This window comes from Carcharhinus amblyrhynchos, chromosome 12, assembly GCF_965287045.1.
Source record: "Carcharhinus amblyrhynchos chromosome 12, sCarAmb.v2.hapA, whole genome shotgun sequence".
In the NCBI taxonomy this organism is placed as follows: domain Eukaryota; kingdom Metazoa; phylum Chordata; class Chondrichthyes; order Carcharhiniformes; family Carcharhinidae; genus Carcharhinus; species Carcharhinus amblyrhynchos.
In genome coordinates, this window is record NC_137335.1 from 85,264,739 (window position 1) to 85,292,515 (window position 27,777).

The 27,777-nt window shown below is 44.6% G+C and overlaps 1 protein-coding gene across 1 annotated transcript; it reads right to left on the reverse strand.

Moving 5' to 3' along the window:
- Positions 1–725: 725 nt before the first annotated feature.
- Positions 726–27,777, reverse strand: LOC145350656 (regulator of G-protein signaling 17-like). Its single transcript, XM_080199868.1, has 4 exons — positions 27,662–27,777; positions 26,108–26,209; positions 3,871–4,108; positions 726–2,144 (listed from the first exon to the last, which is right to left on the reverse strand). Exons 1-4 carry the CDS (start codon positions 27,775–27,777, stop codon positions 1,941–1,943), a joined length of 660 nt encoding a protein of 219 aa, XP_080055994.1. The 3' UTR covers positions 726–1,940.

Here is a 27,777-nt window from a genome sequence, read left to right on the forward strand (position 1 = left end):
TGCTGTGTTGATATGTGCAGTATATGGGACTGTCATATTCATTTATAATATCCTCAGACTGAATTTTTTAATAGATCTCTTAAAACGTCCTAAGGTTGTGAGTGACAGAGCCGAAGCTGACATTTATAACCCATTGACTAATTGTTAGCTACCCAGTGTGGGATTGGACTGATCGGTAACCCAAATCTTAAACCACTGTTGGATTTATTTTTTTAAAAAAGCGACAGCCTTTTAGGGTCACTGATTGCAGGTCCATGCATAACCAGATTCTCCGGAATTAAATCTCACGAGTTTACTGCAGAGTAGAGTTCGCCACCTGCACACACTCCCTTCTCAATCTGTCAGCATTTAGCAACTGGAAAAAGGAGAGATTCCTACAGAGAGATTCATCTCCGCCCCCCATGCACACTTTACCCAACATAGATATCTATATGGTATTCATTTAGAAACATTTTTTAATTATAAAGTGTGAAAATTACATACAGATTTTTTAAGAAACGAACAAGCAAACAAAAAAAAACAAAAGCCCAGAAATTCCCGCTAGCGATTCAGCCTCTCATTTCTCCCAATGATCGGTAACCCGTTTAAAATCGAGAAGTATATAATGAGAGTACACATCTCGGGCAGTGTGCGGACGATAAATGCAAATATTCTTGCTAATTATACCTGGAATCCACCCACCAGCCCACCCTCCTCCTCACCCCCCGCCCACCGCTCTGCTGTCAATCACTTGGGTTTGCACTGTGTAAACTAACCCCCACTCTGCGTTTCGCCGGGGAAATCAGCCTCACGTACATATATCAGGAGGCTTTGCCGGAGTGTGAGTTTGGAAGAGTGTCTCAGCCCACATCCAACCAAGATTCATTCTGAAACGAATGGTTTAGCGGCTGTGTTAGAGAGATGGATAGAGGGAAGTCAGAAAGACGCCTAGTAACAGATACAGCTGGGTAGCGGAGATTCCGGAGCTTTTACTCACTAACATATATATACACACATAGCTGTCTCTTTCATGACAAATAAATATGGTGCTGTTTCTGAAAACGATTGGAATAACTGTGGCTGAAGCCCACCGCCACAAACTCAATTCTGCATTTTAATATGTTGTGCTTATTAAAATTGATTGAAATCCTGCCGACAGCTATCGAAGAAATAAAGACGTTTGGGTCTCTGATCGGCCCCAGGGAGTGCCAGAGAGCTTTACATTCCCTGTTGAACTGGCATGCTGAGTTCAGTCGCCTCCTGCACTCAGTCCCGCCGAGTACTCAGTACCTGACACGCTGGGGGGCATTGGACGCCCTCCTGTGGCAAGCGGCTCAGTCGCTCGCTTCTATCCATGTTTTGCTCCATTGGGACATTGTAGAAACCTACACTATACACCCTATTCTCCCAATAACAAACCTGGCAGGACACTGCTACAGGAACATCTTGGCAGAACTGACAAAACATCTATTTTTTTTACAAATGGAACAAACATTCTTGGCTTTTTTTTGCGTTTGTAACTGAGGCAGTAAGCAAAAATCTTTTATTCCAATCTATATATATATATATTTCTTTTAAAAGCGAGCTCGAAATTCCATTGGTCGCTGCACCCTGAGTAAAACTAAACCGAGATCTCCAGGAAGCAAGTTTCAGGGTTTTACAATGCTTTTTTTTTAGTCATTAATATTTACACACTTGTGTGTGATGGTCGATGCACAAGTGTGATGGTGAATTTATGCACAGGTGTCAGCATCTGTAAGTATATGTGTTTGAAAATGCAAAGGTAAATGTGCTTTCATGTATGCATGCAAGAGTGTATATTAGTGAATGGTGATGCATGTATGTTTGCATGTGTGTCTATGAGAGTGTACATGTATGTATGTGTATGCTTTCATATGTGAGTGTGCAGCTGAGTTCAAATTCCACTATTCCCAATCTTTGTGCTTTCGGGAGGTCCAAGATTAGCTTTCAGCTTCAGGGTTAGTGTCAGGGGAAGTTTTAGGTTTTTCAGTGAGAGACTTGTACATCTCAGAGTTCAAGAACCTAGGGAAGGAATCCCTGTGCATTAGGCTGTATATCTGGAGCTGAGCATCCTCAAACATAAGAGGGCATGGATTCATCAAGTTCCTGTTCACTATTTCTCGCACACGAGAGTCAAGACTCACCTGCAAACAGCACAAAGAAGAAAATAACTGAAGTGCACATTTAATTATTACACAATCTCCCACAGAGCTATTCGGCATCGAGGTGATATAAACTTTATGCTTCATTTCAGCTCATTCCTCGCCATTCTCATAACTGCCTCTCTCCTAAAGAGCATCATGCATGCTTAAAGTGGACACTGATAGTCAAATCTGTATCATAAAAACATCAGTATCATATTGCTTCCCTGCAGACATCTTGATTCACTGCTGAGAAGTGAGGCTGAGATAAACCTGGTCAAATCATGCTTTATCCCAGGCCTCACACAATGCCCAGTTATTAAAAAAGATCCAATAATAAAATTCAAATCAGGAAGGCCTCAATCTTGTCCAGAGCACAATGGTCAGCCTCACTAATGCTTATCAAAGGCCAATGGCCAGTGCCGTTAATGGTCATTATGTCTGTGATGTCAATTGTCAATGATGTTACTATTCAATGTCCCCATTATCAATAGCAATGGTCACTGCTGCCAGTGGTCAGTATGATGAAAGGTTAATTTCAATGTATTCCTACCAGTGGGAGTGAATGGACAATGCCTTGAATGCCCATTGGTCAGTATTATGGCTGCTCCATCAGTGGTTATTACTAATAGACCAAGGTCAGTAGGAGTGGTAAATGTTGAGAGTGGTCAGTAGAATGAATGGCCAGTGCCCAGTATTATTGTGAATTCTGACAGAGCAGGTGGTCAGTATTGTGAATGGCCAATACTACTGGTCAGTATTGTCAATGGCCAATACTACTGGTCAGTATTGTCAATGGCCAATACCAGTGGTCAGTATTGCCAATGGCCAATATTACTGGTCATTATTGACAATGAGCTGTGGTGCCAATTGTGTCCTGTTAATTCTCAGTACTATCAGTCACCAATTTAAAACAAAATCGTCCATTTACTGTGGTTGTGACTGCAGAATTTAAGCACTGTAATTAAAGGGATCTGATTTAATTGGCCTCAATGTATCTAATCTTTATCTTCTAAAAGATGGAAGTTCATGAATACAAACATTTAAAAATTAAAATAAAAAATAGAATAGCATCTACAGCCAATGGATTATTCCTTATCATTGGCAGAGGCAAAACCTGGGAGAGGGGGAAAGAGAAGGTGGCAGTCAGTGCAGGGAATCGGGGTGGAGATCCTGGCCATTAACAGTTGGAGGCTGTGCCAATCATGGCTGGTCCCAATTATTGATATTATTGCTAAATTGTTCATATTTGTATCACTAACAATATTCTTCATTAACAACAGTCAGTATCACTTACAGGTAATACTCATATCTGTGACAATAATGTGAACAAACACTAAACATGATCAAAATTACAAATTATAGAGAGCATTAATCACAGGCAATATAATCTTAAATACTAACCTGTAACTGTAGTAATTAGTTGTCATCACAAGTTGATCAAAAACAAATTATTATACTTCTAACCAATGAGAGTACTCAATGCAATCAATTATTCACTAATATAACTCATTACAGACAATACTAAACCTTAATCACTAACAGTATAACTCAGTAACATTACTAATTGACATCAGTAATTATTGATGGTATTAATCTTTGCTGGTATTAATCATTGACAGTACTTACCTTCTCCTTTCAACATACAATCTGTTACAGAAGGAAAGGACACAGAACAATCTCTAATGTTATCTGAGGGTGTTGTGTTTGCCTGCAGGAATTTTCTCACCTCTCTTGGAGACAGTATTGAAATATAATCTTCATATATTGTCCTTGCTCTTTCTGCAACCACCTTCATGTTCTTTTCCTTTTTGAAGTCTTCACACGCTAGCCAAAAGAGCATGTTCTCCTCGCTGTACTCTGTCCGCAAGAACTCACGGAAGACATTCCTGCCCGCTTCAGTCCTCATCACCTTATCGAAACCCTGAGTCCAGGACGTGATTTCCTCCAACGAGGGCAGAGGATTGCTAGTTAATAAAAGGAAACAGATGGTTTGGTAAATCAATAAACTCATACTAACATTTACCAGTGTAAAGACTGAACTTAAGTTGCCTTTACTGAAATTAAACAGAAACCTAATTTGAGAACACTTGAGGATAAAGCTCCAGCAATCTAAGCAATTCAGAAAGGAAATTCCAGAAAAAGAGTCTGTCAGAAAAGAAACTTTTCCTTACATGTTAAACTATAGAAATTGAGAGCAGAGAAAAAGGCCATTTGACCCATAAATGTCTGTGCTGGCCCTTTGTGAGAACTGTCCAACAGCCTCTCTGCATTCCCATATCTTCCTGTTTCCATCAATGATCCAGCTGTCTCTGGCTCTATCCTTGCAGTGGAAACCTTGGGGAATTCTGCCTTTGCGCCCCTGATTCTCTCTGTTCACTTTTCCCTGGCAGTGAGTTCCGCTGAGTATGCACGCCCACTTCTTGTTTACCTTCCCAAAGTCGATTACCTCACACTTTTCCATCTTGCTGCCCATTTTGCCAACCTGTTGACATCTCCCAAAGGTCTTTTGCAAACCTGTTTGTCCAACCTGTGCATGACCTTATTGTCATCAACAAACTGAGATTGTGTGCCCTGTGCTCAAGTCCTGATTATCTATGGATACAGAGAACAGATATGGCTCCAGTGTGGCCTCTTGGGTCGATGCAACAATTACTTACCTTAACTCTTCAGCTGTGATCTCCTGACCAATGTTTCCCAAAGCTGTTACCATCTTATACTATCCAGAAACCTTTCATCAGGCACTTTATTGAATGCCTTCTGGAAATCGATATTCACAGCACCAACCGTAACTCCCTACCTGTTCAGTCATGGAATTGCTACAATGCTGAAGGAGGCCATTCAGCCCATTTAGTCTGCAACAACACTCTGACTATCTTATCCAGCCCTCTCCCTCTCCCTATTCCCAAGACCCCACACATTCACCATGGCTAATCCATCTAACCTACATATCTTGGGACACTAAGGTGCGATTTATCATTGCCAACAATCCAAACTAACCTGCACATCTTTGGAGTCAGGTAATAGCTTTTGAAGACATTTGCCAAACTTAGACCAAAGCAAAATGCTGCAGATGCTGAAAATCTGAGAGAAAAATGGCAAGTGCTGGAAAAAAGTCTGTGGTGAGAGTTTGATATCTATGACCAACTGATGAGAGTTCCAATGAAAGGTCATAGAGATGAAACATTAACTCAGTTTTTCTCTCTCTGTTTGCTGCCATGCCTGCTGAGTACTTCCAGCACTTTCTATTTTGATTTGTTAAATACAGCTTTCATTTGACAAGTGCATATCATCTGTCTTTAATTAACCCATGCATTTCTCCATACACATGCATTTTATCTCATTACAGATTCCAAGGTTTTGCCCACAATTTGACATCAGAGTAATTAGTGTATTGTGAGGGGTTTATCCATCACTCCTTTTTAGATACTATATTGCTTCAGCCTTTGAGCAGAAAGCTCGTTCTGACGCACACCATCATGATCAAAGGTTTCTCTATTCAGAATAAAATCAAACATGCTTTTCATACGCTGCTTTCAATTTCAATACAAAGCAGGACATTTCTCCCTCTGATCATTATGCAACACAAACGCTCATTTAATTTCACATGGCTGAGATTCAGGAGACAGAAAATCTTCCAAGTGGCACCACCTATTCATACAGTTAGTTCCTGGGGGAGGGGTGGGGTGGTGCTAGTGGGTGGCCAGCACTGATCAGAAGCTGAATTTGGACCAGGCACATCAAAAGCTTGACTACAACATTAGGCAGACACTGAGTACTTAAAAACATCCCCTTGTCACCCCTCAAAGCCAAGTCCAACGTAAAGTCAGGCACGAAAAATAAATGCTCCCTCTTTGTCTGGATACGAGTAACTGCTGCAACATTTAAGAAGCACAGTGGTTAGCACTGCTGCCTCACAGCACCAGGGTTTGATTCTGGCCTTGGATCACTGTCTGTATGGAATTTGAACATTCCCCCCATGTCTGCATGGGTTTCGTCTGGGTGCTCCGGTTTCCTCCCACAGTCCAAAATTGTGTAGGTTAGGTGGATTGGCCATGCTAAATGCGCAGGGTTACTGGGATAAGGTGGGAAGGTGAAATGGATACGATGCTTTTTCAGAGAGTTGGTGCAGAGTTGATGGACCAAATGGCCTCCTTCTGCGTTGTATGGATTCTATGGGACAGAGCAGTTCATTTGGTCATTGCCTCTTGACTTCAAATCCATTCATTTCACTCTGAGCTTAAGGTATAGTTTGTACCTTATATAAAAGTTCATCAAATTGACTTATCTCTCAGCCCCATGGCCTGTACTCCCACAAAGCATGAGAACAACCTTTAAGAGTTCCTTTAAATTCCCATCCTGAGTTGCATGTACATTGTCAATATCTTGGAACCACACCCCTATCTACCACCATTGGAGGGACCCGCACCGTCACAGGGCTACAGGAATTGAAGCAGAATGCTCACTATCACTTTCTGGGGGCAACAAGGACTGGACAACAAACACCAAACTCGCCCGAACCAACAAATGACAAAAATACTCCACTTTGAAACAATGAAAGGACCTCTCCTCGAGGGAATCAGCTTGGATTTTCACAGGAACTTCATTGCAGTGTTAATATAAGCCTACTGGCGACACTAATAAATAAACTTTAAACTTAAACTTTATCTTGAGCTCTGTGAGTCCATCCAGCTACCTACTTGTCAAACAATTGGGAGTGAGCTGTGAAACTCAGTCAGATACAGTCAAAAGCTGACAGGTGGCACAATAGCCAAGGGAAGTGATGTGTTTCAGCATTCAAATTACTGCTTGAACTGGTAACCTATGAAGTTAAGATCTGAGTGTTTAGTAAACAATGCGCAAGATCTCAAGGACAGCAGAAGGATTCAGCTATGGGACTTTTACCTGTTGATATCCTTTGTCTTCTTCTTTTTTGTCCCTTTCTTAACGCCATTTGTCTCCATTTCTCTTTCAGTCCCGGCAATGGATCACCACCTGAATTGTTACCCTGTCTCTCTGTCCCCCAAGCACTGACGGATTTGCTTCACTTTTCTCTTTTTATGTCAGCTCTGTTACTCTCGCTGTGGGATTGCTGTGATTGGCCAGGTTGGCTCGCCTGTTTATTGAGTGACATGCTTGTTTTTGTAATGGATACGTGGACAAGCAAAAAACAACGATGGGATGTGCCCAGGTACATCACACAAACAAGTCTATAAACAGCCGCATAGCTCCACAACACTGCCACTGTTAGAAGCTCAATTCCCCAAAGGGGAACTCAGCTCAACTGACAGAAACACACTGGAAAGTGGAAAAAGTTCAAAGATCTCATCTGCCAAGGAGCACAAGGGACCCACTCTCCCCAGTGAAGCAAAATCACTTTAACTGGAAGTGCAGTCACCTCAATCTGCTCGTGAAAAACAATCTTCCCTATTTACTTTTCCTCAAATTGTCCTGGGGTTTTTTTTTAAAAGCAATTTATTTTTTGTCTGTTAATGTCCTTATACATTACAGGGGAGGCAATGGCCTAGTGGTATTAATGCAAAAGCCCAATTAATGTTCTGGGGATCCGGGTTCGAATCCCTCCACTGCAGGTGGTGGAATTTGAATTCAATAAAAAAAATTCTGTAATTAAGAATCTGCTGATGACCATGAAAAAGTCTCACAAACCAGGTTAAAGTCTAACATGTTTATTTGACAGCATGAGCTTTCAGAGCGCTACTCCTTCATCAAGTGAGTGACTCACTCTGAAAGCTCGTGATTCCAAATAAACCTGTTGGACTTTAACCTGGTGTTGTGAGATTTCTTACTGTGCCCATCCCAGTCCAACATCAGCATCTCCATACTGTGATGACCATGAAACCATTGTTGATTATCAGAAAATCCTATCTGACACTGCAAAGCTGGAAAGTGATGGTTTGGATATCTGAGTATCTTGCATATCCTCCCCGGATTGAGACGGAATCTCAGTTGGAGCCAGGAAGGAGAAAGTGGATGTGTATTGCAGGACTGTAGACCCTCACTTATGCACATATAAATACTGTTGATAATAAAGCGTTCATAAGTCACCTTTAAAGTTATTACACAAACATTATCTGGTCATTTATCTTATTGCTGTTTGTGGGACCTTGCTGTATGTCAATTGGCCATTGTGTTTCCATTGGTGACTACACTTCTAAAGCACTTCATTGGCTTAAAGTACTTTGGCACCTTCTGAGGTCATGAAAGGTTCTATAAAAATGAAAGTCTTTCTTTCTCTTTGACTTGGGTGAGGAGTGTGGTTTCAGATATGCTCCTCATTGCTGCTTGTTATCCCTCAGCTGTAGGAGTGTTAGTCTGGGGCTTTTGGGTCAATGAAAGAGAAATAGTGAGCCTCATGAACAGTAACTAACTTACTTCCCCTGCAGGATAACATTTCTTTCCTGGTCAAATCACACGTGGATTCTGAGTACTGAAACTCAAACAATGCCAGCCAGTTCTATGTCAGAGGGAGATCCTGAACTGTCTGACACAACAGTCACCTCTGGTAAGTATTATTGCGTAAACATCTTTGTCATTCCAAGCAAAACATGTTTGACAACACATTCTGAGACTCGCCCATACACTGCAAGATCCTGGCGGCAATTTCATCAACTGTCACTCCAAAAACACCATTCCTTTCAAAGCGAGAGGAAGTTTTGCATCTATGTTGTCCTTTGTACATCGGACATCTCAAAGTATTTCACAACTAATGAGGTATTTCTTGAAGTGTGCTCACTGTGGCGACGTTGGAAACCCAGCGGCTAACTTACACACAGCAAGCTCCCACAAATGGCAATGTTATAATGACCAGATAATCTTTTCTCTGTTGTGATACTGGTTGAGTAACAAATATTGGTCAGAACACCAGGGATAAATCCCCTGCATGTCCTTGAAATATTGCCATGGGATCTTTTACATCCACCTGGGCAGACAGGGCCTCGGTTTAATGTCTCATCTGAGAAGACCACGTCGCCGTGCGTGTGATTCATTTTCAGTACTGCACTGAAGAGTCAGCCTTGACTTTTGTGCTAGACTGGGACATGAACCCTGAAGGTTGCTTCAGAGGTGAGTACGGTGAGCCACGGCTGACATACAATTATTTCGTTACTCAGTATAAACTGGGCTGCTGTCTGTGAATTACAGATGGGGTGATTCAGACTATAAAATACAGAATATGTCTATAAAATAATGAGGGGCACAGATCAGCTGGAGAGTCAATATCTTTTCCCAAAGGTAGGGGAGTCTACAACTAGAAGACATAGGTTTAAGGTGAGAGGGGAGAGATACAGATGTGTCCAGAGAGGAAATTTTTTTCACACAGAGGGTGGTGAGTGTCTGGATCAAGCTGCCAGTAATAGAGGCGGGCACAGTTTTGTATTTTAAAAAGCATTTAGACAGTTACATGGGCAACAGGGGTATAGAGGGCCAAATGCGGACAATTGGGACTAACCTAGGGGTTTGACAAAAAGGGTGGCGTGACCAAGTAGGACCGAGGGGTCTGTTTCCATGCTGTAAATCTCTAAGACTCGATGGCTCTATGGGTGATACAGAGAGTGGAGAAGCACTGCAATCAGACTTTGGAACAGATTCTATTTATTGTGCCTACATTAATGCTCTGTCCACTGTGTCTGTTTGTTACACTCAAGCGCTCTTGTCCAAACTTTGGGTCCAATCTCTCTTTCAAAAGAATGTATAAAATGGAAGAGGAATCCTGGAATCTCTACTGTGCGGAAAAAGGTCATTTGGCCCATCGAGTCTGCACTGACCACAATTCCACCCATGTCCTATTCCTGTAACCTCACATATTTACCTTGCTTATCCCCTGACATTAGGGTCAATTTAGCATGGCCAATCAACCTAACCTGCACACCTTTGGAATTTGGGAGGAAACTGGAGCACCCAGAGGAAACCCACGCAGACACGGGGAGAATGTGCAAACTCCACACAGACAGTGACTCGAAGCCGGAATTGAACCCAATTCATTGGTGCTCTGAGGCAGCAGTGCGAACCACTGTGCCACCATGCTCTTCTCAGTTTAACATCTAACTGACCGGATTATTTTCTGAAGTCGGCAGAACTTACATTGATTTCAGAAAATCCAACTGGGAGTCAATTTCAGAAAGAGTAGAGAAATTATTTGAATGTTTCACAGAGGATGCAGAGGAGATTTACCAGGATGAGAAGCAGTTATGGAGAGAGATTGGAGAGGCTGGGATAGTTCCCTTTGGAGCAGGAAATTTAACATTGAAAATTCTGAAGAGTTTTGATAGGGTCAATCGCCATAAGTTTTCACAGAACCAGAGGACAGATAATTAAGATCCAGGAATACTTCATTTTAAGTTGTAAATGCATTCATAGAAACTACTCCTTAAAGTAAAACGACTTAAATTGAAGAGTTGAATGTTTATAATAGCAGGAGGTGCCATTGCAATGAAAGATTTTTGGCCCCAGTTGGCAATTTAAACATGATATTGGGGAGGCGGTGGCCTAGTGGTATTATTACCAAACTATTAATCCAGAAACTCAGCTAATGTTCTGGGCACCCGGGTTCAAATCCCACCACGGCAGATGTGGAATTTGAATTCAATAAAAAATATCTAGAATTAAGAATCCAGTGATGACCGAGAAACCATTTTTGATTGTCAGAAAAACTCATCTGGTTCTCTAATGTCCTTTCGGGAAGGAAATTTGCCATTCTTACCTGGTCTGGCTGACATGTGACTCCAGAGCCACAGCAATGTGGTTGACTCTCAATTGTCCTTGGGCAATTAGGATGGGGATTAAATGTTGGCCAGCCACTGATGCCCATGTCCCACAAATGAATAAATTATTATCTTCCAGGGAGAAGTAGCATGTGAGTGGCTGCGGGCCTTTCCTCTGTCAGGTCTGGGCCTGGACATACAGAGAGTCTTCAGCACGAATCCAGAAGGATGTGTTGGCTGGCAGCAGGATCAGCTTTTTTAAGCCAACAGCACTTTCCAAGAGTATTTAGGACAGTTTAAAGTGGGGTTTAGCTGTAAAACAGGGGAAATGTGGAGGAATTTGTTTCATGGACCTGAATAGGATTCAATAGATTCAATAGTAACTTTAAAAGACAAAGGATATATTTTTGAAGAGGACAAGTCTATCAGGCCAGAGGAAACAGCAACAGAATTGGGATTAATTGAACAGCTCTTTCAAATATCCAGCAGAGACCTGATGGACTGAATGACATCCCTATGATACGCCATTCAACGGAGAATAATGGAAGACAAGCATGTGACAAAAATGCTAAACGAATATTTTGTTCAACTATGGGGCAGGAAACAAACTCATTCTCGAGATTATTTTCAGGGAAGGTATTTGGAGATCAATATATAAAGGAAGAGATTTAAAACTAAACAAATACCCAGGCACGAGCACGTGTAGGAAAGGAAACTGGAGAATCATTAGTTCTAATCTTTCAAAGCCTGCTGGTTTCAGGGCTCGTATTTGTGGATTACAAAATGCATTTGCTCAAGGAAAGAATGAGCAAACAACAAATTAATTTTTAAATTATTTCACAGGATGTGAGTGTTGCTGTCTTGGACAATATTTATTGCCCTTGAGAAGGTGGTGGTGAGCTGCCTTCTTGAACCTCTGCAGTCCACTTGGTGTAGGCACTTGGAGAGTGAGTTCCAGGATGTTGACCCAGCAGTAATGAAGGAACAGCGATATATTTCCAAGTCAGGATGGTGATTGTCTTAAAGTACAGTTTATTTATTAGTCACAAGTAGGCTTACGTTCACACTGCAATGAATTTACTGTGAAAATCCCCCAGTCGTCACACTTCTGTGCCTGTTTGGGTACACTGAGGGAAAATATAGCATGGCCAATGCACCTCTCATCCTCTATTATTAAAGCCAAGGACCCAATATTCTATTTTTAATGTCTTCTCAACTTGTCCTGCCACTCTCAAAGATTAATTTATGTGTATCCCTGGGACTCTCAGTTCTTGGGATTATTAGTCCAAAAACAGAACCACGAAACCATCAGAGCTGATGTGTTTGTGTAAATGTGTTTGTGAAGATTCTCCCTTTCAGACTGAAGTGCTTTTACCACTGCAGGCACTGAATAAAACAATCTAGGCCGACAATTCAGTATTGCACTCTGGGCTTTCTGCAGAGTTGGGAGTTCTGTTTTTCAGAAGCGATGCTAAACTGAGTTCTCTTTGATTGCTCAGTTACTTGTCAAAGAGTTCACTATATGAAGAGCACAGAGTGATCTGAGTGTCTTAGCCTCTGTCCCTTCTTGCCACATGATGTGTTTAACCAATCATACGTTCTGTGTGTGGAACCAAAATGACTGCCGTGTTCAGCTGTCCTTGTTATAGAGGAAGTATAATAAAGGTTTACCAGGCTGATTCCTGGGATGGCAGGTCTGTCATATGAGGAGAGACTAATTTGGTTAGAACTATATTCACTGGAGTTTAGAAGAGTGAGAGGGGATCTCATAGAAACTTATAAAATTCTAACAGGGTTAGACAGGGTAGATCCAGAAACAATGTTCCCATTGGTGGAGGAATCCAGAACTAGGGGGATCATGGTTTGAGGATAAGGGGGTAAACCTTTCTGAACTAAGGTGAGGAGGAATTTCTTCACCCAGAAGGTGGTGAATGTGTGGAATTCACTGCCACAGAAAGTAGTTGAGGTCAAGACGTTCTCTGATTACAAGAAGGAATTAGAGATAGCTCTTGGGGCTAAAGCGATCAAGAGATATGGGAGGAAGGGGGGATCAGAATAATGAATTTGATGATCAGCCATGATTAAAATGAATGGCAGAGCAGGCTCAAAGGGTCAAATGGCCCACTCTTGCTTCTAGTTTCTTTGTAAGAGTGACTACGCTTCGACATGATGAGCAATTGGGCGTTTTTAAGGAATGTAATGAAGTTACTTTTAACAATAATGCAACTGTGTCTTTGTACAATGTCACCACAAACGTTGACCAAAGTGGGGTTGTCACCAAAACTTTACATAATCTTTCTTCATAAAATGCCTGAGAACAGCAAAGTTCTTCCTCAGTGACTTGGACTAATATTTATCCCTCAACCAATATCTACAAAACAGATTATCCAGCCATTATCTCATTTATAGGAGTTTACTGTCAGCGAGTTGATTGTTGAATTTCCTATATTCCATCAGTCTCTACACTTCAAAAAGATACTTCATGAAGCTCATTGGGACATCAGCGAGTAGGAAAAACCCCTTCAAACATGCAAACATGCCCTTTTATAGGGGACTTCATGCCCCGACCATTCAGGGTTAACAATGGACAGCAACACTGAGAGATGTTTACGGAGTGATGACCGCGGTTGAGGAAAACCAAATATTTCAGTGGGAGCAGGGGGTTGGGAGGGAGGGGGATAAAAATGTGAAACTCTGAAAGTCTGGAAAATAAACACAGCTGAAAGATCTCAACTTTGCCAAAAGCAGTAAATATCCTCATAAATGTCCTCATAAAAGTGTTTCTGCTGGACTGGACAGCAATGTGGATCACTGAGTCACTTTAACTAGTTAACAGAAGGACGTACTCAACAGAATGCAAAGCCCTTTCCATTCTCTGCTCAGTTACTTGCCGTATATCAGCAGCATCTATCGAACGCTCATGTATTTCCTCCTGGCACTCACTCCATGACCCAGGAGTCAGAAACTTTGCTCTTCTATTACCAGACAGCTTACCTTTTCTATTGGGGTCATGATTAATAAAGTAGAACAGGCCAGTATTAGAAAACACAGACCACACACAGTAATTCATTCCACAGACCATGTACAAATCCATTTGGTCATCCTAAGACCACCCAAATCTACCCCTGCCTCAGTCTATCCACTGCCCATTCTGTCAGCCAGGCCTTTGTCACTTTGACAATTCCAATTCTCTCCAGGCTGATCATCTATCTCCCATCCCCCAAAACCTGAAGGCCATCCAAAATCTGCTGGCTGTGTCCCTGATTCTCACCAAGTCTCTTTTACCTGCCCCTATCCCCCCACTCACTGACTTACAATGGCCGGCGGCCCAGCGACACCCAGTTTAAATGCTTATCCTTCCACTACGGGGGAAGACACAGTGACTTGCTGGTAATGTCACTAGACTAATAATGCAGCAAGCCCTCCTGAAACATCCTCACCTCTTACTCCTCCTTGAAGATTTTCCTCAGAACTTCACTCTTGGACCATCTGTCCTAAATACCTCCTATTGTGCCTCAGTTTCCAATTGTATTTGCTGATGCTCCTGTAAAGGACCTGGGGAGGTTTGACGAGGTTAGGGGTCCTCTAAGAACATAAGAACATAAGAAATAGGAGCAGGAGTAGGCCATCTAGCCCTTCGAGCCTGCTCCGCCATTCAATAAGATCATGGCTGATCTGTCGTGGCTCAGTTCCACATTCCCGCCCTCTCCCCATAACCCTTAATCCCCTCTCTTATCAAAAACCTATCAACCCGCGTCGTAAAAATATTTAGCGAGGTAGCCTCTACCACTTCAACGGGCAGAGAATTCCAGAGATTCACCACCCTTTGAGTGAAGAAGTTCCTCCTCAACTCCGTTCTAAACCGTCCCCCCGCTTTATCTTGAAGCTGTGCCCCCTAGTCCTACTATCCTTTCTGAGCGGGAAGAGTCTCTCCACCTCTATCCTATCCATCCCATTCATCATCTTATACGTCTCAATGAGATCTCCCCTCATTCTTCTAAACTCTAACGAGTACAAGCCTAATTTATTCAGCCTCTCCTCATAGCTCAACCCCCTCAACTCCGGCATCAGCCTAGTAAACCTCCTCTGCACTCCCTCCAAGGCCAAAATATCCTTGCGTAAGTACGGCGCCCAAAACTGCACACAGTACTCCAGCTGTGGCCTCACCAATGCCCTATACAGCTGCAGCAAGACCTCCCTACTTTTATATTCAATCCCCCTCGCTATGAAGGCCAGCATCCCATTCGCCTTCCTGACCACCTGCTGCACCTGCAAGCTGGGTTTTTGCGACTCATGCACAAGGACCCCGAGGTAGTTACTGTTGTTGATGGTACTTAATACATTTCATTAACTGAAGGGGTTCGCTTAGATTTTCACCTGTTGTCTGATCTATACTCCATATTACACTCCATTATTGTTGGATTCTTTCTCTAGCTAAGCCATTTTCATTCTCCCAAGGAACTCTGAAGACATTATGTTCCCCAAATATTTGATTAAATCATTTGGTACTCCCATCTAATCATTGTAAGTTGCAATCTTGTGTATTTAAATGAGCAATGGTAGTGTTGTGATTATGTTACTCGATCAATAATCCGAGGACATGGCTTCATGGCACAGTGATTAGCACTGTTGCCTCACAGTGCTAGGGTCTCGGGTTCGATTCTCGGCTTGGGTCACTGTCTGTGTGGAGTCTGCACATTCTCCCCATGTCTGCGTGGGTTTCCTTTCACAGTCCAAAGATGTGTGGGGTAGGTAGATTGGCCATGCTAAATTGTCCCTACGTGTCAGGAGGACTAGCTGGGTCAGTGCATGGGTTATGGGGAGAGGGCAAGGTGGGATTGTGGTCAGTGCAGACTCGCTGGGCCGAATGGCCTCCTGCTGGACTGTAGGATTCTATGATTCTAAATTTCACTGTAGCAGATTGAGAATTTGCATTCAGTTTCATTAAAAATCTGGAATTAAAAATTTGTTACAGTAAAAGTGACCATGAAACTCAAATTCCGGGAGACCCACCTGGCTCACTGTGGCTCTTTAAGCAGTGTGGCCTATTGATTCAAGCCCCACAACAATCGGCAGAATGGTTTCCCCCCCGTGCTGTAAGATTCTAATAACAGGTGAAGTAATGCCTCTGTGTTTATACCTTATTTCCTCCTGGGATGTAGCCATCATTGGCGGGCTTGGCTGTGCCTCATTGCCTTGGAAGGCTGGTGGGCCTTCTGCGCAGCGATCGTTAACACAATGGAAAGGATTGTTTGGCCAGTTCGCACTAAGAATTAACATGGTATTGTGCATGGTTGTGTATGTTGTATATGGTTGGGTTGTGGCAGCAGACTCCCCGACCTGAAGGAATTAAGTGTGATTTTTGTGACATCCAATTTGATTTGGAACCATCGTAGGTTTATTGAATTTGGTTTTACAATTTGCGCGGCAGGGTTTGAGCCTGTAATCTCTGGTATTGGTGCATAAACAGAATATGAAGCCATTCCAAATAAATGATCTAACCACCTTATTAACGGAATGGATGGGGAGACTTTGTTTCATATACTAACTTTCTCCACATATATTATCCACCCCTAATTGTCCTTGATTTTACAGGGCATTTAAAGTCAATCACATTGCTGTGGGTCTAGAGTCACATGTCGGCCAGACCAGGTAAGGATGGCAGATTTCCTTCCCTGAACGGGCATTAGTGAACCAGATGGTTTTTATGCCAATTGCTGATCCAAAGATGTTTGGGTTAGTTTGAATGTCCATGTTAAATTGCCACTTAGTGTCAGGGGGGTGGGGGGGGCGCTAGCAGGGTAAATATATGGGGTTATGGAGATAGGGGCTGGGTAGGATTGTGGTCAGTGCAACTCGATGGGCCGAATGGCCTTCTGCACTTGTAGGGATTCTATGATTCTATGATCATTTCATAATCACAGCCAGCTTTACATTCCAGATTTATTTTTATTAATTCAATTTAAATTCCATGAGCTGTTATGAGGGAATTTGAACACATATCCTCACAGATCTAGCCTGGGCCTCTGAATTCTTAGACCAGTGTTATTACCACTAAGGAACACATTTGCACGGCAGCTTTCCAGACAAGTGCATAAGGTGCAACATCTTCCCTTTTACCCTTTTTCTCTTCAGTTTGCAATGCCCCAGATATTTTAACGGGTGAAACAGAGATTTACATGTACTGTTTTCAGTTGACTGGATTTGCTGCTCACAGTGAACACAGAGCTCCTCTATACTGAACGGATTGGGTTAGCACTTTGTGGAACACCTCCATTCAGTCAGCAAGCTGCCATTTTAATTCTTCACCTTCCCCCACTCTGACCTCGGCCTCCTGCACAGCTCAACGTTAGCTCACTGAACAGCACCTCATCTTTTTACTTGGCATGTGACAGTCTTTTGAACTCAACTTAACAGTTCCAAACCCTAATCTCCGACCCCATTTTTTTTTCCTTTTACATGGAAACGTAGGAACATAGGAGATAGGAAGAGGAAGAGGCCATTCGTCCCTTCAAGCCTGCTCCATCATTCATCACAATCATGGCTCATCATCCAACTCAATAGCCTAATCCTGCTTTCTCCCCATAGCCTTTGATCCCACTCACCCCAAGTGCTATATCCAGCCGCCTCTTGAATACATTCAATATTTTGGCATCAACTACTTCCTATGGTAATGAATTCCACAGGCTCACCACCCTTTGGGTGAAGAACATAAGAACATAAGAAATAGGAGCAGGAGTAGGCCATCTAGCCCTTCGAGCCTGCCCCGCCATTCAATAAGATCATGGCTGATCTGTCGTGGCTCAGTTCCACTTTCCCGCCCTCTCCCCATAACCCTTAATCCCCTCTCGTCTCCTCATCTTCATACTAAATGGTCTACCCTGAATCCTCAGACTGTGACCCCTGGTTCTGGACTGCCCCACCATTGGGAATATCCTCCCTGTATCTATCCTGTCTAGTCCTATCAGGATTTTATAAGAATCCCCCCTCGTTCGTTTGAACTCCAGTGAAAACGATTCTAACCTAGTCAATCTCTCCTCATTCATCAGTCCCACCATCCCCGCTATGCATGTTTCAAAGTTGTATTCGTGTTTTGCATTTGAAGAACAGCTTTTCATCATTCTGTCATTCACACCTACTCCAAGCACTTCCTGTGTTTCTTTGGCCTGAACTTTGCCCACACTGTGCCAACATGATTGGCAGTGGCCACAAATGCCACTTCGAGCCGCAGTTAGAACCTGAATGTAATTTCACAGAGGCTAGTCAATTAGATCAGAGTGAAAGGCAACCAGACATTGGCGCAGTGCTGCTGGCAGCTGTGGGGGCACAGTTGGGTCCATGGAGGCACGGCAGGTGCTGGGTTCATGGGGGCACGGTGGGCGCTGGGTCCAGGGGACACAATGGGTGCTGGGTCCATGGAGACATGGTGGGCACTGGGTCCATGGGGGCATGTTGAGTGCTGAGTCCATGGGGACACGGTGAGCACTGGGTCCATGGGGGCGTGTTGAGTGCTGAGTCCATGGGGACACAGTGAGCACTGGGTCCATGGGGGTGTGGTGAGTGCTGAGTCCATGGGGGCATGGTGGGCACTGCATCTATGCGGGCATAGTGGGCACTTGGTCCATGGGGGCACAGTAGGCACTGGGTCCATGGGGGCATGGTGAGGGAGTCACATTCAGCAGAGGCAGATCTCAGAAAACTGCCAATGATTGGTAAGGAGACTCAGCGAGTTGTCCAGGAGAGACTACAAAAATTGGCATCAGCTTTGGTCTCACTACCTATTGGGCATGCCTGGTGAGAGGGCAATGATGATGAGCCCTCTGCTTCCCATTTTTCGGATGAGTGCCTGTGCACTCTAATGCTCTTCATGTTTTCCATAGGTGTAGCTAGGCCTCACCAGTGCCTTCTGATAGACTGCAGGGCAGCACGTTTTATTTAAAATGTTGTGGAGGTGGCTTTGGGGTATTGTCAAAAATGAGTGCAAAGGAGGCAACTGAAATGGAAGGCAAGCCTTGGTAGCCTAGCTGAAGAAGCATTGAATCCAAGTCTCCCTGATTTCCCTGCCTCACTGAGGGTTCAATTCTGCCTCTTCACCCTCACACTGTACCTGTCTGGCCTCCTCATCATATTCATCTGTGGAGTTTTCCTCCGAAGCGCTGCCTCAGTTTCCTTGACTGCTTCCCTATACTCAGGTTGTGCAGATGCAGCGGACTACAATAATAATCGACAATTGCTCTGGAAGGTTTTGCAGGGCACCCCCAGAAATGGGCCAGGCAACAGAACCTCATCTTCAGCAGCCCTGATGTCCTCTCAACCACCACCCTTGTGGAGGTGTGACACCAATTGTATCTCTCCTCCACCTCTGTGCCAGGGTGCTGGATTGGCATTGTGAGCCACCTCTTCAAGGGATATCCTTTATCATTCAGCAGCCAACCATCCAGCTGAGCTACAGTCTTGGCAATTGGGAATATGGCAGAATCTGGGAATTTGCTGGCTGTGCACCCATTGTGCCTACGTCCCTCCTCCCACAGGCTCTCCCTGTCAACACTGCGCGTGGACGCCTGGCCTCCTCTCCCTTCAGCCCCGCTCTTCCTCCTCGGAGAAGGTCCCCCCAGCAGAGTACACAATCCCCATCTGCTGAGGTGCAGATGGCACTGCCCCATGGGCCACAAGACACGAGAGTCCTCAGAGGAAAGCTAACAAAGCAAATGCTTTGGAAGAAAACAGAGCATTAGGTCTGAAATCTCCAAACCAAAGCCACCGCAAACTCTCAGCTGAACTCCCGGTAACTCACACAGTCAATGCTCCAATCCCCCATTCACCCCACTCTTGATGAGAAAATGAAAAGACAAGATGGTGACCAGCCCTCGCTGCCCATGAACTGACCTGTAATTACATTGAGGGCAACGGAAACTTCCAGTCAATTTCATAGCATCCATAGAATCCCCACAGTGCAGAAGGAGGCCATTTGGCCCATCGAGCTTACTGCAACAACAATCCCACCCAGCTCCCAATCCTGTATTTATCCTGCCAATCCCCCGAATCTACATATCTTGGGACAGTAAGGGACAATTTAGCATGACCAATCCATCTAATCAGCACATCTTTGGACCACGGGAGAAAACCGGAGAACCTACAGGAAACCCATGCAGGCTCAGGGTGAAGGCGCAGGTCGATATTCTCCCCAAACAATTCTAAGTATCGAATTTGTGTGATAACTGGAGTAAATCAAGCTGGTTTTCTCAGCAGGAGATTCAAAATGCAGAGTGCACTAGTGTGATTCACTCCAGAATTCTGTGGACAGGGCCTATCCCCAATGGAGAGACCAGCAGCATAGCGCTGAGTGAGCCACTGCGCGTGTGGCGATCTGCTAGCACTGAGATTGGTGCATGGACAATGGGCCTGCATTGCTGGCCTCCCGATTGCTAGCCAGCTCAATGACCCCTGCAAAGCTGGCCCTCCAGCCCCCGCTGCCCGATCACTGGCCCCCTGCCCAGCTTCCACCCCACCCCCACAGTTCCCTTACCTCACCCCGCTCCAAGAAGTCCCGACAACTCACACCCCCGGCATCCCCGGCCCCACTCAGCAGGCTGACCCCTCCCCCTACTTTGATGGCCCATCTCAATCACTGGCCTCCCTCCCTCTGTCCCCCACAGATTCCTATGCAATGTGGCAGTGAGACTCCCTCACCCCCACCAATTGCCCCACCAGGCCCTGCCCCCTATGCCCTGCCCCTAGGCCTCACCCTCTAGGCCCTGCACCTTAGGCCCCGACCCTAGGCCCTGCCCCTAGGCCCTACCTCCTAGCCCCCTCCCAGAAGCTGGCTGACTTCATTGCAGCCTTGGTCCAAACATGGACAAAAGGGTTGAACCCCAGTGGTGAGGCCTTGTGCATCAAGGCAGCATTTGAACAAGTATTGCATCAAGGAGCCTGAGCAACACTGGAGTCAATGGGAATCAGGGGGTAAACTCTCCACTGGTTGGAGTCATGCTTGGCATAAAGGAGGATGGTTGTGGTTTTTGGAGGATCAGTCATCTCAGTGCCAGGACTTCACAGCAGGAGTTCCTCAGGGAGTGTTCTAAAGACCCAATCATTTACAACTGCTTCATAAATAAACCTTCTATCCAACAATATGTCAGGATTTAGAGTGTTCGCTGATGATTACACACAGTGTTCAGTAACATTTGTAACTCCTCAGATACTAAAACAGCATGCAGAAAGACAGGACAATATTTGGGCTTGGCCTGTTAAGTAAATGGTCATTGCCTTGTAAGTAACCGTTACATAAGAACATAAGAACATAAGAAATAGGAGCAGGAGTAGGCCATCTAGCCCTTCGAGCCTGCCCCGCCATTCAATAAGATCATGGCTGATCTGTCGTGGTTCAGTTCCACATTCCCGCCCTCTCCCCATAACCCTTAATCCCCTCGCTTATCAAAAACCCATCAACCCGCGTCTTAAATACATTTAGCGAGGCAGCCTCCACCACTTCAACGGGCAGAGAATTCCAGAGATTCACCACCCTTTGAGTGAAGAAGTTCCTCCTCAACTCCGTTCTAAACCGCCCCCCCTTTATCTTGAGGCTGTGCCCCCTAGTCCTACTGTCCTTTCTGAGCGGGAAGAGTCTCTCCACCTCTATTCTATCCATCCCATTCATCATCTTATACGTCTCAATGAGATCTCCCCTCATTCTTCTAAACTCTAACGAGTACAAGTTACACGACATGGAAGCCAGGAATAACCATCTCCAACAAGAGAGAATTTAACCATCTCCCCATGATATTCAATGACATTACCATAACTGAATCCCCCGCTACCAACATCCTGGCGGTTACAGTTGACTAGAAATTGAACTGAACCAGTTCTGTGGCTACAAGAGCATGTCAGAAGCTCAGAATTCTGAAGCCAGTAACCCACCTCCTCACTCCCCAAAGTCTGTTCACAAGGCATAAATTAGGAATGCAATGGAATATTTTCCAATTGCCTGGATGAGTGCAACCCCAACAACAGCCAAAAAGCTCAACACCATTGCCAATCAAGCAAAACAACCCCACTTGATTGGCACCCCATCCACCACCTTAAACATTCACTTCCTTCACCACCAACACAGTGAGGTACACAAGATGCAATGCAGGAACTCATCAAGGCTCCTTTGACAGCACCTTCAACCTCTGTCACATGGAAAGACAAAGGAAGCAGACACATGGGAATGCTACCACTTGCAAGTTCATAAGAACATAAGAACTAGGAGCAGGAGTAGGCCATCTGGTCTCTCGAGCCTGCTCCGCCATTCAATAAGATCATGATTGACCTTTTTGTGGACTTAGCTCCACTTACCTGCCCGCTCACCGTAACTCTTAATTCCTTTATTGTTCAAAAATGTATCTATCCTTGCCTTAAAACCATTCAATGAGGTAGCATCAACTGCTTCACTAGGCAGGGAATTCCACAGATTCACAATCCTTTGTGTGAAGAAGTTCCTCCTCGACTCAGTCCTAAATCTGCTCCCCTTTATTTTGAGGCCAAATTTTGAGTTCCCCTCCAGGCCACTCACCATCCTAACTTGAAAATATACCACCATTCCTTCACTGGGTCAAATTCCTGGAACTCCCTCCCTAACAGCATTGTGGGTGTGCCTACACCACATGGATTCAAGAAAGTGGCCCACCACCATCTTCTCCTGGGCAATAAATACTGGACTGGCCAGCAACACCCACATCCCCTGAATCAATAAAAAATAAAATGCTGACCAACAGAATAGAAATCCCTAAAAGTGGCAAGAACACAGTGCGGGAGAGCATTTGGCTTTGTTTAATCCACTCAGGCTGTGCTGGACCTTTAAAAACATGATCCAATTAGTCCCTTGTTCGCTTCCCCATAGCGCCAAAAATTTCTCCTCTTCAGCCCTATTTCTAATTCCCTTTGGAAGAGATTGTTTCCAACCACATTCCAGGCAGTACATTCTGGATCAGAACAAGTGACTGTAAAATATGGGTTAAGCGTCTGGCACTGTGTGCGGAGAGAGTGAGTGATCCACCGTATTAATAATGGCCTGACAAATCAATGATCCACCAAGTCGCACTTCAATTCTCAGTCATTACCACAGAAGATTTTTATATTTAATAGTGCACTTATTAAGCAACCTATCACATCTCAGAACCATCGGGGCTAACAGTGCAAATGGAAAACAAGAATATCATCAAATCATGCGTTGGTGATACAAAAACAAAATACAGTTTGCTGGGAATCAGAAATAAAAACTGCAAATACTGGAAATACTCAGCATGTCTGGCAGCATTTGTGAAGAGTGAATCACGTTTCAGGTAAGCTTCTAATGATCGATTGTAGACCTGAAGCTTTGAAGATACTGCCACATCTGGCAGTTATATGAGCTGAGGGGTAAATATTGCCCAGAACACTGGAAGGACTCTTTGAATAGTGGTTGAGCAAGCTTTTATATCTGTCTGAGAGGGCCAATGGGACCTTGTTTAATTTATCGCAAAGCCAGCACCACCCACCAGTGCAGCACTCTCTCCGTACCGCACTGGAATGTCTGCATAGGTTATATGACCATGTCTCTGCTGCTTGGACCCTCAACTTTTGGATTTAGAGGCCATAGTTCAATCCACTAAGCTTCAGGCAACACTGAGGTTTTAAAGGTCAAAGTTTATTTATTACTTGTGAGTCGCAAGTAAGGTTTACATTAACACTGCAATGAAGTTACTGTGAAATTCCCATAGTCACCACAGCCTGGCGCCTGTTCAGGTCGGTGCACTTAACCAGCACGTCTTTCAGAATGTGGGAGGAGACCGGAGCACGTGGGGGAAACCCATGCAGACATGGGGAGAACATGCAAACTCCACACAGACAGTGACCCAAGCAGGGAACTGAACCTGGGTCCCTGGAGCTCTGAAGCAGTAGTTCTGACCACTCTGCTACCATGCCGCCCTGTGTCACAAGTAGGTTTACGTTAACACTGCAATGAAGCCATTGTGAAAATCCCCTAGTCGCCACACTCTCATGCTTGCTCGCATGAGAAGGGATGGAATAAGAGGACAAAAAAATAGGAGTGGTCGTGGAGGAAGGAAGAGAGAGGAAAGGATTAGGGATTGATAAGGGAGAAAATTGAGAGATAAAGGACTAAAAACAGATGGGAGAGAAGCTGCGATGAGTGACAGAATGACAGGAGAGAATGAGACTGTGAATAAGAGAGAGAGGGGAGAGATAAGGGGGAACAGAAGGACAAGAGTAAGGGAGAGAAAGTGCGCAGAGAGAGGATGCTTTTCAAAAACGATTCTTGTAAACCTTTTGGGGATTTCTTTTTCTGTTCCAGTGAGCTTATGTAACAAAACACCGGGAAATCATTAACAGCTGGAAGCAGCTGTGCTCAGTGAGTGAAATGAATCCACTTTTTGTCATTTTTTAAACACCGAGATGCTGACACATCTGCTGCTCCCTCAGGAGCTATCTGACATTCCTGTCTTCACAGCCCACTGACTGAATGATTCCGCTCAGTGTCTCCCTGCCAGCTTCAATGCGATTAGGATGCATCTCACCAAGATAAACTGGAACCAAAGATTGCCAGACGAAACTGGAGCTCCTTTAAAGAAGAGATAGTTCTGTCGGGACCAAAGTGTATTTTCACAAAGAGGAAAGGTAGAGCAACCAAGACCAGGGCTGTCTGGATATAGGGAATGGGTTAAGGAATAAGTTGTCTTTTAAAAGATGTCAGTGGGATACAGCCAAGAACCAGGCTGAATGTAAAAGGTTCAGAGGGGGAGCGAAAAAGCAAATAAGAGAAACAAAGAAATAATATGAGAAGAGACTGGCAGCCAACATAAAAGGGAATCCAAAAGTCTTCTACAGGCACATAAATAGTAACTTGATGATAAACGAAGGCTTGGGGCTGATCAGGAACCGAAAAGCGGATTTACATATGTAAGCAGAGGGCACGGCTGAGGTATTAAATAAATACTTTGCATCGGTCTTTACCAAGGCTGAATATGCTGTACAGATCCTGGTGAAACAGGGGGTAAAGTGAACACTTGGAGTGTTTAAAATTGATCGGAAAGACATATTGGTTAGGCTGCCTGTACTTAAAACTGATAAGGTCCCAGGACCGGGTGAGGTACATGCGAGGATACTGAAGGAAGTGAAAATGGAAATACTTGGAGGTGCCGGAGAGACTGGGGGGTGGGGGGGGAGGGGGGAGTGTTTGTGAAGTGAGTGGGGGAGGAAGGGAGTTGGGGGGAGAACGGAGTGGGGGCGAGGGGAGTGTGGTTAAGGGAGTGAGGGAGAAAGGAGTGGGGGGTAGTGCAGTTCCAGGTGACTGGAGAATTGCCAACATTGCATCCCTGTTCCCTGGCTGGGTGTCTCGACAGTAAGATGTCTCACAACACCAGGTTAAAATCCAACAGGTTTATTTTGGTAGCAAAAGCCACTAGCTTTCAGAACGCTTGCTGCCCCTTTGTCAGGTGAGTAGGAATTCTATTCACAAACAGGGCATATAGAGACCTATACCAAACTGGTATTGTGAGACTTCTTACCGTTTTTACCTCAGTCCAACGCCAGCATCTCCACATCATAGATGTCTCGAACCAGGGGACACAGTCTCGGAATAAAAGATGGGCCATTTAGGACTGAGGAGGAATTTCTTCAATCAGGGGGCGATGAATCTTTGGAATTCTCTGCCCCAGAGGGCTCCGGAGTACATTCCAGATAGAGACTGATTGCTTTCTAGGTACTAAAAATATCAGAGGGACATGGGGATAGTGCAGGAAAATTGTGTTGAAGTAGAAAATCAGCCAAGATCTCATTGAATGGTGGAGCAGGTTCCAGGGGCTGAGTGGCCTACTCCTGCTCTTATTCCTATGATCCTTTGTTCAGGAGATAGCGTAAAGGGAAGCCCAGCAACTACAGGCCACAGTCACTTTAACCTCGGCGGTGTGGAAGCTTCTAGAAAACAATGACTTGGGACAAAATTAATATTCGCTTGAGCAAATGCGGGTTAATTAGGGAAAGCCGGCAAGTATAACAGGCCAACAACTCATTAATATTGTGCACAGGGGATTTTCTGTGGGTGAGTTAAGTCTTCCATTAATAAGAGTAAGTTAATTAGGCTTGTGGACAATTAGGGATTGGTTGGATGGACAGTAACTAGGGCTATCCTTTGGGTTCAGCTGCAGGCTGCTCTGAGTCAAAAATGAGGATCACTTTAAAAAACATGATGGAAGACATTGGACTGACCTCTCTTCAGTAGATTCAATCGTCTCCACGGTAGTTTCCATCTTCGTTTCTTCTGTAGGTCTTCCCGCCGTCTCCTCTCTTTCTTCTTTCCGGGCAGAGAGACTGGAACGAGAAAACCCTTCATCAGCACAAAAGAGACATTGACACAGAGGACAAGATATTGATTGAAATTACCTTTCTTGCCTTCGTCCGCAAGTCACTGTTGAACTTCACTATTGCGCAGGAGAACATGGAGGGTGAATGGAGTTGGGGAGAAAAAAGCAGCAACAACTATCTGCATTTAATAAGGATCTTAATCTTTTCTTTAATTCACTCGTGGGACACGGGCGTCACTGGCTGGCCAGCATTTGTTGCCCATCCCTAGTTGCCCAAGGGCAGTTGAAAGTCAACCACGTTGCCACGGCTCTGGAGTCACATGTAGGCCAGACCTGATAAGGACGGCAGATTTCCTTCCCTGAAGGACATGAGTGAACCAGATGGTTTTTTTCTGACAATTGTTCCATGGTCATCAGTAGATTCTTAATTCCAGATTTTTTTTATTGAATTCACGGCACCCATAGGAAACCCACGCAGACGTGGGGAGAATGTGCAAACTCCGCACAGACAGTCACCTGAGGCCGGAATTGAACCTGGGTCCCTGGAGCTGTGAAACAGCAATGCTAACCACCGTGCCACTGTACTGCTCCTTAATTTACTTTTCTGCTTCACGCCAACACTGATTGGAAGAGTTCAATCAACAACATTTACGTAGCTCCTTTTGACACAATTAAACAGCCTGAGACACTTCACAGCTGCATTACAAAATAAAGTATAATATTAAGTTACATAAGGAAGTACTAGGTCAGATGAAAAGAGATAGGTTTTACTGAATCTCTTAAAGGAGGAAAGTGAGGTGGAGGGGTTTAGGGAGAGGATTCCAGAACTTGCGGCCCAGGCAGCTAAAGGCTCAGGCCCCCAGTGGTGGAGCGATTAAAATTGGGAATGTACACGAGGCCAGAATTAGAGGGTCAAAAGATCTCCAAGGCTTGTGGGGTTGGAGGAGATTACAGAGATAGGGAGGGGTGAGGCCCTCGTGTGGGGGAGAGGTTTGAAAACGAGAAGGAGAATTTTAAAATCAATATGTTGCTTGGCTGGTGTGAGTCAGCAAGCACAGGGACGATAGGGGAAAAGGACACAGGCACCAGACTTTGGGTGACCTCCAGTTGAAGAATGTGGAAGAGCAGCTAGGAGAGCACTGGAATAGCCGAGTGTGGAGGTGACAAAGGCATGGATGAGGGGTTCAGCACTGGCCACGTTTGGGGCAGGTTCAGGGTCCGGCAGGGCTGCTGACTTCCACAGAGGGCACTCAACTGGGTCCATTAAAAATCTGATGAAGGGAAGATAAAGGAGGGATTTTCCAGTCACCCTCCCGATTCATGACACGAGGGGGTAGTTTAAATACTTGGAGACAGGCGCCATGTGGCATCCAGGCAGAGCTACAGATTCCTGTGGGTGCAGTACAGCCAGATTGGAAGTGGAGGTTCAGTTGGGCGTGTGAGAGTTGGATTGACTTACCATGAACAGCTGCAGCAACAGCACCAGCAGAAGCAGCAAGTGTTGGGCCTCTGATTGGGTGATGCTTGTGGGTCCGTGCCGTCTCCTTCGTTTCTCGTTTCTGCTCTCTTCCCCAT

Coding starts and splice junctions, on each gene's coding strand:
- LOC145350656 (XM_080199868.1), bottom strand. CDS start 27,777: ATGGGGAAGAGAGCAGAAACGAGAAACGAAGGAGACGGCACGGACCCA. Junction 26,210..27,661: donor TGTTGCTGCAGCTGTTCATG/GTAAGTCAATCC, acceptor TTCTCGTTCCAG/TCTCTCTGCCCGGAAAGAAG. Junction 2,145..3,870: donor CAATACTGTCTCCAAGAGAG/GTGAGAAAATTC, acceptor TGCTGTTTGCAG/GTGAGTCTTGACTCTCGTGT.